This window comes from Sorghum bicolor, chromosome 3 (assembly GCF_000003195.3).
Source record: "Sorghum bicolor cultivar BTx623 chromosome 3, Sorghum_bicolor_NCBIv3, whole genome shotgun sequence".
In the NCBI taxonomy this organism is placed as follows: domain Eukaryota; kingdom Viridiplantae; phylum Streptophyta; class Magnoliopsida; order Poales; family Poaceae; genus Sorghum; species Sorghum bicolor.
The window spans coordinates 72099622-72118176 of record NC_012872.2 but is presented as its reverse complement, the minus strand read 5'-3'; the positions used below and the strand labels follow the sequence as shown (position 1 = coordinate 72118176).

Genomic DNA, 18555 nt, shown 5'->3' with positions numbered 1-18555 from the left:
GCACCAGCTCGACCCGCGGCCCAACTCCGCCGCCTGGCGGCCGGGACTCCACGTCCAAACGCGTCGTCTCGGACGTGATTTCCAGCCCGTTCGGCATGGGCGGTTCCTGTTCCTCGTCCATTGCTTGCGCCGCGCCTTGAGCTGTAGCCAGACAGTGCGAGATGCGGCGTCCCAGGGTGCGCTGAATTATATGTAACACACAATGCGTGGCCATAGATCATCGTCAGCAACGGATTCCGATTCCGATTCCGATTCCGGTTTGACGGGATCCAGTTTTGCGAGGGGTCGAATCCGATGAGATTTCGTGGCAGGTGGAATCCGACTCGAGTACAGGACATAGCACGGCCTATCTATGCAGCTATGGTGCGGCCACCGTCGGCGCAGATGACCTGCCCGGTGACGTAGGACGCGGCGGGCATGCAGAGGAACGCGACGAGGGACGCGATCTCCTCAGGCTCCCCGAGGCGGCCGACGGGCACCCGCGCCTCCTCCGCGGCCACCATCCTCGCCTCCGTCTCCGGGTCCAGCTTCAGCCCGCTGTTGCTCGAGAGGTCCGTGCGGACGCCGCCCGGCGCGACGCAGTTGACGCGCACGCCGTCGCCGGCCCACTCGGCGGCGAGGCTGCGCGTGAGCTGGTTCAGCCCGCCCTTGGTCGCCGAGTACACCGCCAGCGCCGGGTACGCGACGAGACCCGCGATGGAGGACACGTTCACCACCACGGCGCCGGCTCCTCCGCCGGCCGCCTCCACCAGCAGTGGGTGCGCCAGCTGCGCGAGGTGGAAGCACGACTCGAGGTTGGTGGCCATGAGGCGCGCGTAGTCGCCGGGCGCTGTCTCCGTGGCCGCGCCGAACAATGTCTGCCCGGCGTTGTTGACGAGGATGTCCAGCTTGCGCCCCAGCTCCGCCCGCGCCGCGGACACCAGCCGCTCCCGTTCGCCACGCACCGACACGTCGCAGACGGACGCCGTGACGCGCCCCGTCAGGCTGGCGTCGGCCGCCCACGCGCGCAGGCACTCGTCCAGGTCGCCGGCGGTGCGGGCGCACGTGTGCACGCGCACCCCGAGCCCCGCAAGCTCCTCCACGATCGCGCGGCTGTCAGTCAGAAACTCAGAAGCATGAGTAATCCAGCGACTGAACGTGCATGCATGTGTATGTGTAGTTTAGTTACCCGATCCCCTTGCTTCCTCCGGTGACGAGCGCCGTCTTGCCGGCGAGGCTCCACCGTTCCTCCCTGCTCCGGGTGGTCGTCGGCGCCGCCATGGAGGTAGATCGCACTCGCACTCGCACACGATTTGTCGGCGTTTCTTTGTGTGCAGTGAGACGAAACGAAAGATGTATATATGGATATGGATGTATATATATCCCATTAGTCGCAGTCCGCGGGAGATATATATATATATATATATATATATATATATATATATATATATATGCTGCAGTGGCTAGTGTATTTGGATTCTCCGTCACAGGATGAACAGAGATGCCTAGTTTCTTCGCCTTGTTTTACATGTTTCGTGAATATCTGCTGTGTGCACGGTGGCGTGTTTTCGAACTCCAAATGCACTCACGCAGGTGGCTTGGACCGTGGATGCCGCCCGCTCGGCCGGCACCTCTGTTGCGTTGCGGTTTTGCGACGGGCTCGAACTAGGACGCAAGGTCGTTCAACTAGAGGTCTTGGCCCGTCAGGTTCGCCGTGCGCGTGCCGATGTGCCGTGGCAAGCCGCGCTTCACCGACCCCAAACTCCTCCAAGGGCTGATTTGTCAGAGGCAGAGAGGATTCAAGCCAATTGTCAACAAGGTAGAGACGATTCTGTGAGCATGAAGGAAATCAGTAACCACACCTGAAAAAGGCAATTTGAAAAATCATTACCTTGTGTAGTAAACGTCACCTTATTAGCAAAAGGTAACAAACATGTATTACTACCATGGTTAATCATCTTGAGTAAGCTGAATCATCAGTTTAGTGAAATTAGTTCAAAGTTAATAGTATGTATGGCTTCTTTTAATCTAAAAAGAACTCCTCTAGTTTTTAATGTGGATAAACTTGTGAAAAGGTAATACATGTGGTAGGAGAGAGTCGTGGGCCTCTCTCCCACAACATGTGACTCTGCCACCCCTCGTGTTTGGAAAAGGTATGTTCTCTGCCTCCTTCAGTCCTCCTCATACTCATCTCCTCCTTTCTCCCCTTCTCTTTAGCCGATTTCACTTGTTAGGGTTTCAGTATACCGCGGCGGCGGTCAGTGGCGTTATCGATTCCTACCTGCTTGGAGGGATATGGATACAGTGGCAACTTTGGGTTCTAGGGTTTGGATCTCCTTCTCCGCCTGATCCACTTCAATCCCAAGGAAGAAGGAATCATCCTCACCCAAGGCTGGGACTCACGCTCATGAGTCGTGAGCCTCTCTCCCACTACATGTGACTCTGCCACCCCTCGTGCTTGGAAAAGGTATGTTCTCCGCCTCCTTCAGTCCTCCTCGGACTCATCCCCTCTTTTCTCCCCTTCTCCTTAGACGGTTTCCCTTGTTAGGGTTTCAGTAAATCGCGGCGGCGGTCGGCAGTGTTATCGATTCCTACCTGCTTAGAGGGAGACGGTGGCAACTTTGGTTTCTAAGGTTTGGATCTCCTTCTCTCAATTCCCTTTCCCTCTTGTTTTGCTTGAACCTGCTAGTACAACACTAGGATGTTTGAACCTGCTAGTATGGTATTATGTTCCTAGGATCTGTGCTGCAATTTCCTCCAAGATCAGGATCAGTGGTGCTATCTACTCCAAGATCTCAACACCATCTCGACTAAGGCACTTTCTTTTTTAGGTATGGCTTGGTCTCCCTCCTGCTCCACTCTTTGTTGTTGTGTTGCTAAGTTCTTTGTTATGTTATTGGCTAATGAATAGTTTTTGATGCCATGTTCTTGCTTGTCATGCCATGTTTGTACCAGCGTATTGTTCCTGATTTCCTATTGCCATTATTTTTTTAGTTCCTTGTGTAGAATAGTAGCAGCAAAATGTGTTTTTTAGTAATATGTGATTTAGTGGATTTATGATCTGTGACAAAAAAAATGCCTCCAGTTGTGTCTTTTGTAGTTAGGTATTAGTTCTTTAGGTTTCAATGAGATGTGTCTTTTCCAAAAAAGAAACATAGCTAGGAAAAATTTAGTGCATTGTGAGGGGGGTAGCAATTTAAATACACAGAAGGAGTAGCAATTTAATGCTGCATTTGTGTGACTTTGGGAACTGTTACTTCAGCTTTGCTTTCACTAGGCTCTCAGGGCAATGTGACTTTTGAATACCTTCTAGGTTATTATTTGACGGCCTCACTGGTTGAGGAAAAAGGTTATAAATTATAAAATTTGTCTTGGTAGCCTGCAAACTGAATTTATTTTTGCTTTTTTTGTTTTTGGAGCTAAGAAGTGGCACCAGTGCTTACATGGGTTATGACTGCATTATTTGAGATAATAAGATAGAATTGTTCCCTATTCCTTATTACATGGATTGTATTTTTGCTTTTTTGTTATGCTTTTCTGTTAAGTCATCCTTAGCAATGAGATACAAAACTAAACTACCTTTCGAGGTAAGCTGCTACTTCTTAGCATTGCACTATCCTTGTTTCATGGTTCATGTCTATTGCTATCTCTAGTTGGCATGTTTATTGTTCTATGACTGCTATCTCTAGTTGGCATTAAGCTATATAGGTCTTGCTTTCCTAGTTATTGTTCTATTACTGTCTCTAGCGGCGGAGCTAAGGCTCAGCCACCTAGGGCAGTTAGCTAGGCTCCCTTGCTGCTGGCCCAAGTAGCAGAGACAAGGAAGATGAGGAAAGGAAGAGGGTGCTAGCTAGGACAGAGGGAGCAGTAGCAGATACTAATAATGAGGGGAGGAAAGTTGATGTGACACCATCCTTAGACGTCCCCACACTCTCAGTAGGTTGCAACTACACCACCACCGTAGCTTCTGAGTTCACATTTTTACAACAAAAAACGCAAATAGCAGAGGAGAGGAGGCACGTAAATTACAATTCTCTAATATGTAGATGTTGAATGGAATGGATGATCAACTACTATTGTGCACTTGAATTTATCTTTAAAGTTCCATTTCCAAGCCACTGTGAACTTGTGTTCTAAAAGATTATTTTCGTTTAAAATTTAAAATTATTACATAATTATGTGTGCTACTTTTTCTGATCTTATCAATATTAGTATGGTGTTATGTCTTTGTGCAGGCTCCATAAAAATCTTGGCTCCACCATTGGCTATCTCTAGTTTTTGGAAAATGTGCTAACTTGTTACAATAATACTATCCATGATCCATCCAAGCCAAATAAAATACCTTTTTTGAGAAACAAACAAATAGAAGACATGGGAGGGGATTAGTGGAAGGGATCGGGTGGGAGCCTGTAAGGGGATCGGGTGGGCGCACGGGGATCACCCAACCCCAATGTGGCTTCCTTTTCACATTAGTTTTCATCCCTCATTGCCAAATGAAGCCTTAGGAGTAGTGCTAGCTGTGGGAGAAAGGGAGGAGCAACGTGGTGATGAGGTTGTCACTAGCCTGGGTAATTCCTAGGTGTGAGTTTGTTGCATTGCACATTGAGCATGCTAAATGATTATTGTCACGAGTGTTGTCATTGTTGTTAGCTATTTTTTTACTCTTTCAGCATGGATTCCATGGCGGCTCTACCCAAGGACCCCCTCATTGAGATCTTCTCTCGTGTGGACAACATCAAAGATCTCTTCATGTTCGCTGTGACATGTCGGTGGTGGCTACACCGTTTCACCGACCCAGCCTTCCTCCATGAACTCTGTCGGGGAAAGGCCGAGGACCACCACGTGCACCTCCTTGGGTTCTTCTTCCATGAGACAACATTCAAGCGCTGTAAGAGGAGATTCAAGTGCGGCAAGAGGCAAAACTCCTTGGTCTCTGTGCCTACTTTCTTCCCGACACCAGGATCACCGCTTGGTCCTACAGGTCGCTCACTCACTTCATTCTTTGCTACCGTCGCTAATGGGACCTTCACCTATGCTGAGCCCCTCGTAGCACGCCACGGCATCATATTGATGAACCTCATCCCCCGCACCTTCCGCGGCGCTCATCATAGCTTCAAAGACATGAACAAGCCATTACTCGTCGGCCTCTGCAATCCTATCAGCGGTGAGCACCATGTTCTCCCACCCCTAGAGTTTAGTGCCAATGTCTACTTTAGCTCATTCGCCATCATCACAGCGGCCGACAACAACAATGAAGGGCAGCGGGGCAACATGTTCTCACAGTTGCTCGTCATTAGCCGATGTCCTCGGTCTGATGCGGTGTACCTCCACTCATACTCTACCTCTACATGTTTTTGGAGCGCACCCACCAAATGTCTAGACAAACATCGCTTGTCCATGTTGGGTGGGAGATCTGCTGTCATTCACCAGGGCATGGCGCACTGGCTTTGTGTGGATTATGGGTCTAGGAAGCGTCGGGCCCAAGACAATGACTTATACAAACTAAGTGTGGAGGTGGGCACCACGCACATCTCTTTGACAAAACTCCCAATCCGTGATGGAGGCTTGCCAGTCCTTTGTGTTAACAGAGACAACAAGCTCTTTGTTGCTTGCATCTACCTTGGGCATGTGACTATTTGGACGCAACAAGAAGACGGCGAAGAGGAAGGTAATGAAGGCACCCCTACACCATGGCTCCACACCGTAATCAGAATTCCAGCGGCAGTGCTAGACCCAAACTATCGCCCTCTATGGCAGGGTGGCGCGAGGTGGTATCACTTTAATAAGGGATCATTGCTCGTGGTGTATGACAACAACTCTGTCTTTGTCCTCGACCTCGAGGAGAAGGTGATGGAAAAAGTTAAGGATTGCTTGCTACCCCAAAGTGACAATCAGGGTCGGGTGTTTGTGCCTTACCAGATGGGCTTGGTGGACTTCTTTGGGTCTCGCCGTCCTGCTTTCCTATTGGATGATTTGGAAGCATAGGAATGACATTGTCATGTTCATTAAGCTCCACCTACCTTTGAACCTCGGCCACTCTCTTTGCAAAAAAGGAAACTGCAATGGCCACCTACCATACATGTGTGTGACAGGTTCTGGTGTACTCTTCTTGTTTCGTAATATGTTATAGTCATCGATGTATGCTCATAGATCCTTTGTTATCCCCCAAATGTTGTAATGTGGAAATAATATGTAGTCATTAATGTATGCCATGTTTTAGATACTCTTCCATCCATCAAATGTTTTAATCAGTGGAGCCAAAGTTTGTTATAATCGTTTGTTGTTCTCTTATTTTCTTTGTTTTCTTCTTTGTTTGTTGATCTTCATGCAGTTCTCCTTCCTCTTTTCTCTATGTACACCTTTGTCTTTTTGTTTTGTTCTATTTTAATAAATTTCTGCATGAGTCGTGGTCCCTCCAATTCTCTCAAAAAATGTTTTATTCTTGAAATAATGTATGGTTCTGTTGCGTTGTAGAGCTCAACACGAAAAACTAAGCGGGTGTTTGGTTGGAGGTACTAAAGTTTATCATGTACTATAGCATTTTTATTATATTTGACAATTAGTGTCCAATCATAGACTAATTAGACTCAAAAGATGAGAGTTAAAGTTTAACTCCCTCAACCAAACATGGCCTCAAAGGAATCTCACGATAGGGCAATACATGCAGTACGTAGTTCACTACGGGAGACAGAGGCTTTGCCGAGTGTCAAAAACACTCGGCAAAGGCCCAAATACACTCGGCAAAGCCTTTGCCGAGTGCCACACTCGGTAAAGAGCACACTGCAAAATTCTGGCCGGCAAAGAGGTCTTTGCCGAGTGTTTTTTATCGGGCACTCGGCAAAGAAAAAAATAAAAAAACTGAAAAAATAGAAAAAAAACCCTCCACGTTTTCTTTCAGCTTTTTTTTGTACAAAATCAACACGTTTTCTTTCAGCTTTTTTTTTACAAAATCAACAAATAGGCCGCGAGCAGGATTCGAACCTGCGACCGTGAGCTCAAGGAGCTCCCTCCTTCACCACTGCACTACACCATAAGTTGTGATTACATTGCGTTTTGGTTCCTCATGTATCATACTAAATCATATGTAAATTGATTATTTGAGCCTCTAAACGATTTCAAATCAAAAAGTTGTCAACTACAAAGTTTCATAACTTTTTGAGATCTATAATTTTCATTTAGAAAGTTTCTTCATCCGAGGTCGTTTACAAAATTTGAATTTCAAATTTGAGAAATTTAAAGTTTCATAACTTTTCGAGACCTACAAAGTTTATTTAGTCAGTTTTTTCATCCGAGGTAATTTCAGAAAATCAAAATTAAAAATTTTCAAATAAAGACGCAGTTTTAAATGATAAGATAAACTCAAATGAAAAAATTGTCAACTATAAAATTTCATAACTTGTCAAAATCTATAAAGTTTATTTTGGTTGTTTGATCATTTGCTCATCTGACACGGTAATTCTAATATTTTTCACAAATCTTATATATCTCTCTTGTAGTTCTAAGAACTATAAGAGAGAGATAAAATTTGTGAACAAATTTATTTTCACTTTACCAAATGAAGAAATGGCCAAAATAAAAGATTATAGATCTTGAGAAGTTATACAATTTTGTAGTTAAAAACTTTTTGATTTGAATTTGTTTAGGGCTTCAAATTTTGATTTGAAATTTTGTTTGCCGAGTGTTTCTTTTTTTCACTCGGCAAAGAGGGTCTTTACCGAGTGTCAAAAAAAAACACTCGGCATTGCCGAGTGTCCGAAAAAAACACTTGGCAAACCACTAGACACCCGGCAAAGAGCCGGATTCCAGTAGTGGTTGATCCTTTCCATGTTAATCCTGCTAATCGACCGAGGATTTCAGTCCATGCTCTTGGTTTTGTGGGTGTTCCTTTCTTGGATGTCTTGTGCAGTCGTCCCTGCTGCTTTCCCCTGATTTTAGCAAGGGATGACTGCGTGATGATGCAAAATCCCTCCGTCACTCCTCTGACAGCTGTTTGTGCGAAAATCCTTTGCTCCCCTTTCAATGACAGGCACTCAGTAATCAGAAGAGCAGTGTAGCGTGCACGACGGCGGCCAATGCAAGCTCGTTTTTTTCTCCCCTGATGAAAATTAAACCTTTTCTACAGTACCGCCATAGATCGGAGAGTTGACGGTTACCTGCACAAAGTACTAACTGCATGAATTAGATTACTCTTGTCTAGACTGTAGTCTAGTCTGGTGATTTTCACGTACGGATTTAATTAAATTAGATTACTCTTGGCGGCCAATATAAGCGGCGATCCGCCACAAGTCAAGTTGTAAAAGTCAAATTAAAAGCGCTCGGAGTGGCATGAAGATGAAGAAGAAATGAAAAAAAAAACTATCCATGTATGGTTGGAGGCCTTCACATTATTATTGCTGCCATGTACTTGTGCCAATGAAAAAAGGGCCTTCATATTGTTAGTTTCCCCGTGGTGGCTTTTGGTTTGGGGTCTTGTGATGAAGAGGACGTTTCCTTGTGACGAAGCTTTTTGGCCCTTTCAGGTTGAATGGTTCATCCATCCATCCATTGCATCCGGTATTGTCAAAAGATCACCAGGTTAAGGAAACTAGATGCACACAACACGTAGCTGCTGCTGCCAAATCCAAGAAGAAAAAAAAAACAGTTCATTCTTTCAATTTCCCTGCGCAACTCGACCTCTTTTTTCTCGGAAGCTTTATTAAGAGTAACCAGATTCTGTATTATTAAGAGTATACCGTACCGGTTTCAGAAAAAAAGAGTATACCATACCGTCGCACCCGTCCGTAGCCGTAGCCACTTGCCAGACGACAAAAATAAACGCTCAAAGAATAGGAATATATGTATTATTTACAGTTTTACACCCTACGCTGGGCACGAGCTACCTACGGAGTACATGCCTACCCAACCAAGACCAATATGATGTACTGTTAACTATATATATATATATATATATATATATATATATATATATATATATATATATATATATATATATATATATATATATAAAAGTTCAACACAGTAGTACGTATGGACATTCATATATCAGCTTCTCAACTGGCAACGGCTATCGGCTAACGACTAACGAAATCATGCATGAGAAAAAAAGGGGGGAAAGACGAACTTTCCAACTCCACCTGCTGCACGCGACGTGAAAAAGGATCGGACGGAGGCCCCCGCGAAGCATGCAAGATACCCCTGAGTCCCTGACTGATCCATGCAGCATTTCAATACTCGTGGAATTGATCTTTCCGTGCTTCCAAGTTCGAACGAACTGGCTCAGCCGCTCAGGCCGTCAGTACCTGGGACTGTTTAGTTACGGACGATAAAATTTACTGTCCGTCATATTAAATATTTAGATATATGTACAAAGTACTAAATATAGACTATTTATAAAATTAAAAACATGACTAGAGAGTATCTTGTGAGACTAATTAGTCCATAATTAGACACTAATTGACAAATAAAATAAAAATATTACGATACATGTTAAACTTTAACAACCTCAATCAAACACCCACTTATTTTGTTGATTGTTTATTGAGGTGGCGGCTGAAAACTACTGTAGACTACTAGGGGCCGAGACATTGGAGCTGACAGTATATAATATACAGAGCAGATTAAAGGGAGATCAATTAATAAACCTGCTTACTTGTAAAAAATACGACTAAAAATACTATTTGCTAGCTGATAAATTCGACAAATAAACTCGAATGAATAGACTCAGGTACATACAGTGGCCCTTTTAATCTGGTCACCTTTACCCCGGGGCAAAAAGGACAGGAGATGCAATGTCATGCTTGCCTCTTTTGTACTGTACAGTACTTTGATCACAATGCAAGTCGAGGTCACGAGCGCGAGTGCATGAGGCCTTCTCCAAGGCAATTGCGTGGCGTGCTGACCTAGTGTCTAGGTTGGCAACAATGCTCTAGATCACAAGGCTTGGGGCTTGTTTAGATCCAAAAATTTTTTAGATTTTGACACTATAGCACTTTCGTTTTTATTTGACAAACATTGTCTAATCATGAAGTAACTAGGCTTAAAAGATTCGTCTCGCGATTTACAGACAAACTGTATAATTAGTTTTTATTTTTATCTATATTTAATGTTTCATGCATGTGCCGTAATATTTGATGTGATGGGGAATCTTGTAAAGTTTTGAATTTTTGGTTGTATGTAAAGGCCTTGGTAGCCCTGCAGGCCGTCAGAGGCTCTTGCAGAGGAGTCGACAGCCTCATTCAAAAAGCAAGAGAAGGAGTGCAGCTTTTCAGAATCATATGACCGTGTGAAAAAAAAGGAGTGTGAGAAAGGCTTTGTTTAGTTCGTAAAAATTTTTAAGATTTTCTGTTACATCGAATCTTTATTCGCATGTATAGAATATAAATATAGACAAAAATAAAAACTAATTGCACAGTTTATCTGTAATTTGTCACATGAATCTTTTGAGCCTAGTTACTCTATAATTAGACAATGTTTGTCAAAACAAAATGCTACAGTAGCTAAAAACCAAAATTTTTAAGAACTAAAGGCCAAAAGCTTTACAGAGATTAGAAAAGCAGCTTGCGTTGTGAATTTTGGTGCTCCAGTATGTTCCTGTCTACATGGACTGCTCGCTAACAGTTTTGTTGGCTTGCGTTGGGAAAGCCGTGAGCAACTGGAGCGAGTAGCATCGTATCGTACCCTGGCGAAATTGTCAAAAGGTAGGGTAGGGGCGTAGGGTCATCCATTGTCGTCGAAGAAAAATCCATGATTGAGTTCGAAAAGATTTCGGATTTCAGTACTGTAGTAATTTCGTTTGTTTATGACAAATATTATTTAATTATAGACTAACTAGGATTAAAAGATTTGTCTCGTGATTTCCAGCTAAACTGTATAATTAGTTTTTGCTTTCGTTTATATTTAATGCTTCATGCATGTGCCGCAAGATTCGATGTGACAGGGAATCTTGAAAACTTTTTGCTTTTTGGGGTGAACTAAACCAGGCCCATATTGTTTCCCGTGCTCACTTTTATACATATTGAGTTTTCTGTCTGAAAAAAAAAGAATTTCCCTTTCTTTTCTTGGTTTCCTTTTCTCGCGTTTGTGGCGAGACGAAACCTGTCGTGACGGCTCATCCATCAGGAGCCACGACTATACCACTTTTTATTTGAGGATGATCCGGTGTTGCCGAAGCCAAAGGTAACCAGATTAAAAGGAAACACGACGTGGGCGACTCGTGGCTGACTGCCGCCACAAACATCTCATCCTTCAGTTCCAAAAAAGAGACGTTTTTGACTTATATCATGTTTAACCGTTTGTTTTATTTAATATTTTTTATAAATTATAATAAATAAATAAATTATTAGTAAACTATTTCTAATAATAAAATAAGTCTTAACAAAATATATAATATTTATGTAAAAAAATTGAATAAGACACTCCCCCTCTTAACAAAATATATCAATTCCACATATTATTTATTAAAATATTATGATTTTAGTTATAAAACTTTTTTTTCAAAACTTGTTGAAATATATAATTATGTATATTTTATCAAACTAAAAAATACAATCCGTTAATCAAAATCGTTGGCTCCGCCTCTGATCACTTCACACCAATTAAATCAAATTTGTGCAGTAGCTTATCGATGCTTTTACAATTTGCGAGCATCCCTACGCATGATATGGATATTGATCATGAACACTCATATTTTTTTGTAGGTCGGATGAGTCTACAGAAAGCCAAGCGATTCAGTGAACCCCCGAAATGGCGAGGTAGAGTTTCATGTGGGGTAAGCCGACTCGGAGATTATGCTGAAACACAATGGGTGGTGTGATGTCAGGTATGGCAGGCGCTAACAGACGAGGCACAACCGGAAACCGTTCTTTTAATTTTCTTTCGTTCTTCCCAAGTACTACTACTCCTAAATACTATTAACGTCTTATATTGCGTTGAACTCTTAATCTAGCTTCCCAAGTTCAGAACCTTTTATTCGATCGTGGAACTTTTAAACGTTTTAATCTAATTTTATGTACTTTCAACTTACGTTGACTTTATACTATTTTTTTTACTAGAGCTACAGTTTTTTTTTTTTAAAAAAAAAGGTTTCCTCTGCTTTATTGATTTGAAGCGATGACAGGTTAGGTTTGCAGTTCATGATACGATCACGCACTTTAAAAGCTACATGGCCGAAGCAACAAAAAGAAGCTAGATTAGGGTCCTATTACACTGATTCAGAATCACATCGCTGGAGCTGGAGACCTCCGAAAGCAGAACACACCTGGTTGAGCTAACTCGACTTACTGAATGATCTACTCTAGTTTCTCATGGACATCCAGCCATATCCATCACCCTCTTCATTCCACTCCATAGCAAGATTACAGTAGAACATAGGAAAACTGCTACAGTAATTATTTCAATGCAATTTGTACATATGAATTGGTGTGTCTAAAATTTCAGATGTTGAGAAAGGACTATTTCACTCGATTCCTACAACACCTTTTAATTTGATTGTGGAACTCTTAACGTCTTAATCTTTTCTTATACTAACGCTCTGTTTGATTGGTTGAAAAACTATGACTGAAAATACTATTAGTGATTTATTGTGAAAGAAAAATAATGAATACCTGATAAACTCGACAGATAAGCTCAAGTGAACAGAGCCAACATAGGTACGGAGCAGTCGATCCAAGGGAGGGAAAAAAAAAAGAAAAGTAGTCCCAGCTGGGTACGTGCCGGGAAGCGTGACCGGCCGCATTCAAACGGACGGACGGACGGAGGCCAATTCCGGGCCATGGTGCATCGGTGCTTTGCTTCCGCTTTGTTCGCCCGTGCAGTGGCGGCGGGTGGGGCGGCGGCCGGCGGGGCAGCAGGCAGCCAACCGGTGGCGCACGCAAAGCATGCAGCCGCAGCGAGACAAGCAACTAATCAAACTCGCCTCCTACCAACCGAAAAGGCGAAAAAAAAAAAGGCTAAGCCAAGGTGGGGATCAGAAGAATTATCCAAATCCAAATGGTCGCCGGCCTCCTAGAGCACAGCAGCAGTCATCACATCTCCCTTACAGGCTAAGCGAGCTACACCTTTTCGTTTGTGCCGTGTGCGCCGGGGCTTAATGCTATGTTTGTTATGCTGCTCAGCTCCTGCTCCTATATATACATCCTTCCACCTCCACCACCCAGGGCAAAAAGCCTAGCACCAGCACCACAGCCCCAACCTCCTCAAGATAGCAGCAGCCGCACTTGTTCACTGTCTCGTCTCCGGCAAACCTCTCCTCTGCTCTGGTTCGACGACGACGTCGATCGATCGATCGTCTAGCTAGCTGGTGTACGTACGTAGTATATATGGAGGTGCACGCGGCGCCGGCGGTGGGGAAGCGGCTGTGGAGCTACGTGCGCGCGGCCTTGTTCATGGCGCGCAACGGCAAGCGCAAGCTCCTCCTCAGCATGCACCTCCTCGGCGCCAACAACAAGCAGCGCCGCGGCGGCACCAAGGCCGTCACGCGCGCCGTCGCCAGCCTCCTCTCCCACCACGCCAACTCATCCTACGCGCTGCGCCGCCGCGACTACGAGTTCTCCTGCACCAACAGCCCCGCGGCGGCCTCCTCCTCCTCCAGCAGGCGCCGCCTCGCCTACTTCCCCTGCCTCGGCGCGGTGGCCGAGGACGAGCAGTACGACTACGCCTACGCGTACGCGTACGGGTACAGGTACGACGGGTACGACGGCGGCTCCCTCTCCCTCCCCGCCGCCGAGCCCGAGCCGCCCCTCGACAGGATCGAGTACTACGCCTCCTCCTCCGACGCCGCGGCATCGCCCGCGCCGGGTGGGTCAGCGTCGGCGTCGCCCGCGCTGCTGCTCCCGGGCGCGGCCAGCGGCGAGTTCTCCGTGCGGGTGTCCAACTACTCGTCCGAGGACGACGAAGCAGCAGCAGGCGCCGGCAGCGACGCCGTGGACGCCGACGCGGAGGAGTTCATCCGCCGCTTCTACGACCAGCTCCGCCGCCAGAACACCGTCGCGATGCTCCCCTACTACATGCAGGAAACCATCGCCGCCGCGTGAATCGTGATGCATGGCGCCGGCCGGCCGGCCAGCCGGCTGCTGGACCCTTTTGAGCTGGCCATGTGAACGTGATCGTCGGTCGGGGTCGGAGATGATGATGGTGATCAACCACACGTACGTCACGTACGGTGCCTTGCAATATATGGATTCCTTGCGTTGGCGCGTTGCATTGCTTGGTGTGCAGGCATGGGATCGGGGTATGTGCAGGGTACAGTTCAACGTACATGCCTTGTATATATGTACATATGCAGTACGGCAGTACGTGCCTTCGCTTTTTGCATGTACATGTGTACATACGTATCGTGATGCATGTGAAGAACCAAGGTCTTTGAGTCCCCGTTGTTTTGGTTGCTGGGACGACTGATACAAGCAAGCTGCCCGTGTAGGGTTATTTCGGTGTTGCACGTTTTTCTTCTTCTTTTGTGTGTATGTCAATAATAGCAAGTCATGCATATCCATCGATGTAATGTAATGTAATGTAAGCTACTCCTATGTAGTATATGTCCTACTAGATACAGAATAAATTATGTTAATTACAGTGGTTTGCAACCACCTTTAAAATATCTTATTAGTACATACTACACCTTTGTTCATCATTATCCACAAGGCCAGAAGCCCAGAATGCATGATTTTGTATATTCTGTGTTGGACTACTACTGCCTCAGATTTATATTATATAACCTCTTCCTTTTATCCTTTATAAAATGGTATAATAACCTGCTTGGAGTTGTAGATATGCACTGAAGGCAACAACTGTGTTCGACGGGGAACAGAATAAGGAAAGCATCAACGACGGCAACTATAGTATATTTTTTTTGGACAGACAACGGATGGATTAATTCATCCACTTGGTCTCGTCTGGATTTTGTTTGGTGGGTGGGGAGCGATCGCACCACACCATGAATGTCAAAGCCTCAAAGCAGCGTTTTTTTAGTTTCTTGATGAAAGGTAAAGCTAGCGCTTCTAAAATTATTTGCAGTGACAACCGACGAGGCTAGCTAGCCAATCCACCTATGAACCGTCGGTGGATATATATGAACCAATTATTATTGTTTCTTAAACAGCAAGAATACAATATGTAAATGTACTCATACATAGTGTAAAAGGGAAATAAAGCTCAGTACTTTCTCCATATTCATAAAAAAAGTCGTTTAGGACAATGATACAGTCTCCGAAGCTTAACTTTGACTCTTTATGTTTACTAGCAAAATATGCCCGTGCGTTGCGGAGCAAATAGACGTTTGTAAAAAATGAGCATTTTGTTATATTTATTTGTATTTTATCCTTTGTATTAAATTTGACAATTTTTAAGCTTTTACAACTGACTTTGAAGCAGACTGTCTATATATAGTTTATATACATGCTCTTAGACTTTTTAGGATTTTTATTTCATGCGCAATGGCACCTTATACTCTCTGGTTGAAAGGAGCCTAATAAACTTTTGAATTATGATTTTTAGATTTGATTTCGATTTTATATAGATTGTATAAGTTTCTGTCAATTTGTGCATTGTTCGTGAAAAGACAAGAAGCTAACAATACACTTTTTATTGGTAAGCCGAAGTCTATGTAAATCTTGAGATTGATTTTTATTGTGCGTTGCAACGGGGGAAAATCATCAAATGGCCATAGAAAGTTATGACATAATGTTACATTCTATTTATGTTTATGTTTTTTATAAAATTTAAAGTCTATAATTTATTTTATTGATAACCATGACATCTATGGTATTAGATAGTTAATATTTAAAATAATATATAGCTTGGAGACATATTTATTTAATAATAATAATAGAAATTAGTCAAACCTTCTTTTACTTTAATATTACCTCTTCATATACCTTAGGATTATATTAAAAATGAGAAGTTTGTTAGTAGCTTTATTTTTTTATTTAGATTAGGATTTCTATGAATATGATATATCAGTTAAATGTATGTAGATTATAAACACATGGACTTATAAAGTGTTCATATGACATAACAACACATCATGCAATGGTAGTGTAAGCATCCTCAAGCATAAATTTAGTTAAATTAGTAAATCAGTAAGATATACAGGATTTGTTGCTAAAACTTTTACCACAAATCAAGCATCACATTAAATAGGCTATTATAAAATTTTCATAATAATTGAAGCAAGATAACTACAATTTTAGTTTTACACTAAAAAACATAGACAAGCATCTACCAGCAAAAAAATATACTAAAATTTGTGTTTTTTTTGTTTACTATATGGATCTAAATATGTGGAGCTAAACAAAATTTGTTTTGTATTTTTTAGACTTTTCTATGAATTAATATATATTTATTAATTTTTATAGAAGATTTTGCATTAGGAACCCTAAAAAAGGTTCTATTTTTTCCTCTTCGGGCCGATTGTGATGCGGGCAGTCTTTGCGCGGCCGATTGGCTGACAAATTTATACTTAGGCCCCTGTATTTTCTTTATTTTTAATATGCTCTAATATGTATAGAAGATTTTACATTGGGAACCCTAGAAAATCTTTTATTCTTTTTTTCCTCATCTACAACCTACCGAAACGGATATACAATGTACGGAAACTGGGCAGACTGAAATTTTCTCCTTTTATAAATAGGTATAGATATAGACATTCCCAATATTTAATATAAATCTTGTTCAAAACGATTCCCTTTATGGATATGGAGAGAGTACATAATGACTAACCAAGATACCATCCACATGTACTGTTCTACGGTACTTGCATCCATGTGGATAATGAATAGTCCTCTTCGATTACTCGGTCCCTCGAGGCAATTATTAACGACGGACGGATCGCAACATATTATATATCGAGCAGATGCTACTTCTTCTACCTAAAGAACACCGAAACAGCAGATGAGCAGAGTGCTGTCGTTTGTTGCACGGCAGCACTGCACTGCGTACAGCACTGAGCTGGAGCTGGACAATGATCAAGGCCTTGTTTACTTCCTCAACGAAATTTTTTCGGAACACTGTAGCACTTTCGTTTGTTTGTGGTAATTATTGTCTAATTATAGGCTAACTAGAATCAAAAGATTCGTCTCGTAAATTTCGACCAAACTGTGCAATTAGTTTTAAATTTCATTTATATTTAATACTCCATGCATGCGTCTAAAGATTCGATGTGACGGAGAATCTTGAAAAGAGTGCTGATAGTAGTTCGGAGTACAGCTGTGGCCACTGTCTAGCCTTCCTTAATGCATCTTTATTTGCTAATCATGGGCTATCCATGATACCAGCAACAGCTAGCTCAACCTAATCCACACTCGTATATATACACAACAAACTCTCGAGTCACCCCATACAAGTACAACGTACCAGTACTAAACAGAGAAAGAGCAGAGCAACAAATTAATCTGGATGCATTAGTTGCCCAATTTTGTAGGAAAAATATACTAGATATAACACTAGTAGGAGTGTGTAGGCAAAGCATTCTGTTCGTAGCTAGATGCGGCTGTCTGCTCGGCGTGGCTACGTGGTCTCCCGGACGGCGCAAACAGACAAGAGGTTGAATCCGACTGACTTGCCACGAAGACACGATGAGTCGATGACGATGCAGCATGCATGTCGGTATGAACAACCGTATCCTGTCCTGTCTGTCGATCCAGTGCTGTTCATGTATGTGCAGCTAGCTAGCTAACGCGTAACCAGGAGAGTACCCATAAAAAACCCAGAAAAATAACTGTTTGTATATACAATTCCTCAAAGAAACTGTTGTATATACAACTTAAACATATTTGAGTATCATATAAATTCAAGTTCAACCGAGTTTATAATAAGGAGAGTATCCATAGAAAACCCAGGAAAATAACTGTTGTATATACAACTTAAACATATTTGATTATCATATAAATTCAAGTTTGACCGAGGCTATAGTAAGGAGAGTATCCATAGAAAACCCAGGAAAATAACTGTTGTATATACAACTTAAACATATTTGAGTATCATATAAACTCAAATTTGTCCGAGTTTATAGTAAATAGTATTAGTATTTATGTTTTTAAACAAAATTTATTATAAAAATATATTCTATAATTAATCTAACGGTACTTATTTTATATCATGAATGATATTAGTTTTTATATAAATTTAATAAAATTTAAACTATTTAACTTTTCAAAAAACAAGAATTACATACTTTCCTGATCTGTGGGAGTAATAAATATGAAAACAAGGGAAGGGGCAGTCGTGGAAAAGAAGGAAGCGGAAAAAAAGGGAAGGGGTATTTGTCACTTGTCAGTTCGATGGTCGATGGAGACGTCGCACAAGTGCTAATCGCTTCTTCAGCACTGCTAATTGCTAAACGCTGGGGACAAATACAAGTGCTCTAGATATACTTTCCATTTTTGTAATTTAATAGAGTAATGTGCCATATATTTCACTTCTGCTTTTTTATTTGGTTCGTTTATGAAACAATTTTCATTTTGTTTGTGAAATGAACTTTATTGATTCGGTTACTCCCAAAGCATAGGTCTTGTTTAGATGCACCCAAAACCCTAAAACTTTACAAGATTCTCCATCACATCGAATCTTGCGGCACTTGCATGG

At 42.7% G+C, this 18555-nt stretch overlaps 3 protein-coding genes across 3 annotated transcripts; 2 read left to right on the top strand and 1 right to left on the bottom strand.

Moving 5' to 3' along the window:
* Positions 95-1286, bottom strand: LOC8059403 (tropinone reductase homolog At5g06060). The gene is made up of 2 exons (XM_002456851.2): positions 1169-1286; positions 95-1092 (listed from the first exon to the last, which is right to left on the bottom strand). Exons 1-2 carry the CDS (start codon positions 1258-1260, stop codon positions 351-353), a joined length of 834 nt encoding a protein of 277 aa, XP_002456896.2. The 5' UTR covers positions 1261-1286; the 3' UTR covers positions 95-350.
* On the top strand, positions 2521-6228 carry LOC8059402. Its single transcript, XM_002458986.2, has 3 exons — positions 2521-2612; positions 2717-2810; positions 4650-6228. The coding sequence occupies exon 3, from the start codon at positions 4651-4653 to the stop codon at positions 5962-5964; it is 1314 nt and encodes a 437-aa protein (XP_002459031.2). The 5' UTR covers positions 2521-2612; positions 2717-2810; position 4650; the 3' UTR covers positions 5965-6228.
* LOC8057795 lies at positions 13122-14570 on the top strand. Its single transcript, XM_002458985.2, has one exon. It carries the CDS (start codon positions 13296-13298, stop codon positions 14007-14009), a length of 714 nt encoding a protein of 237 aa, XP_002459030.1. The 5' UTR covers positions 13122-13295; the 3' UTR covers positions 14010-14570.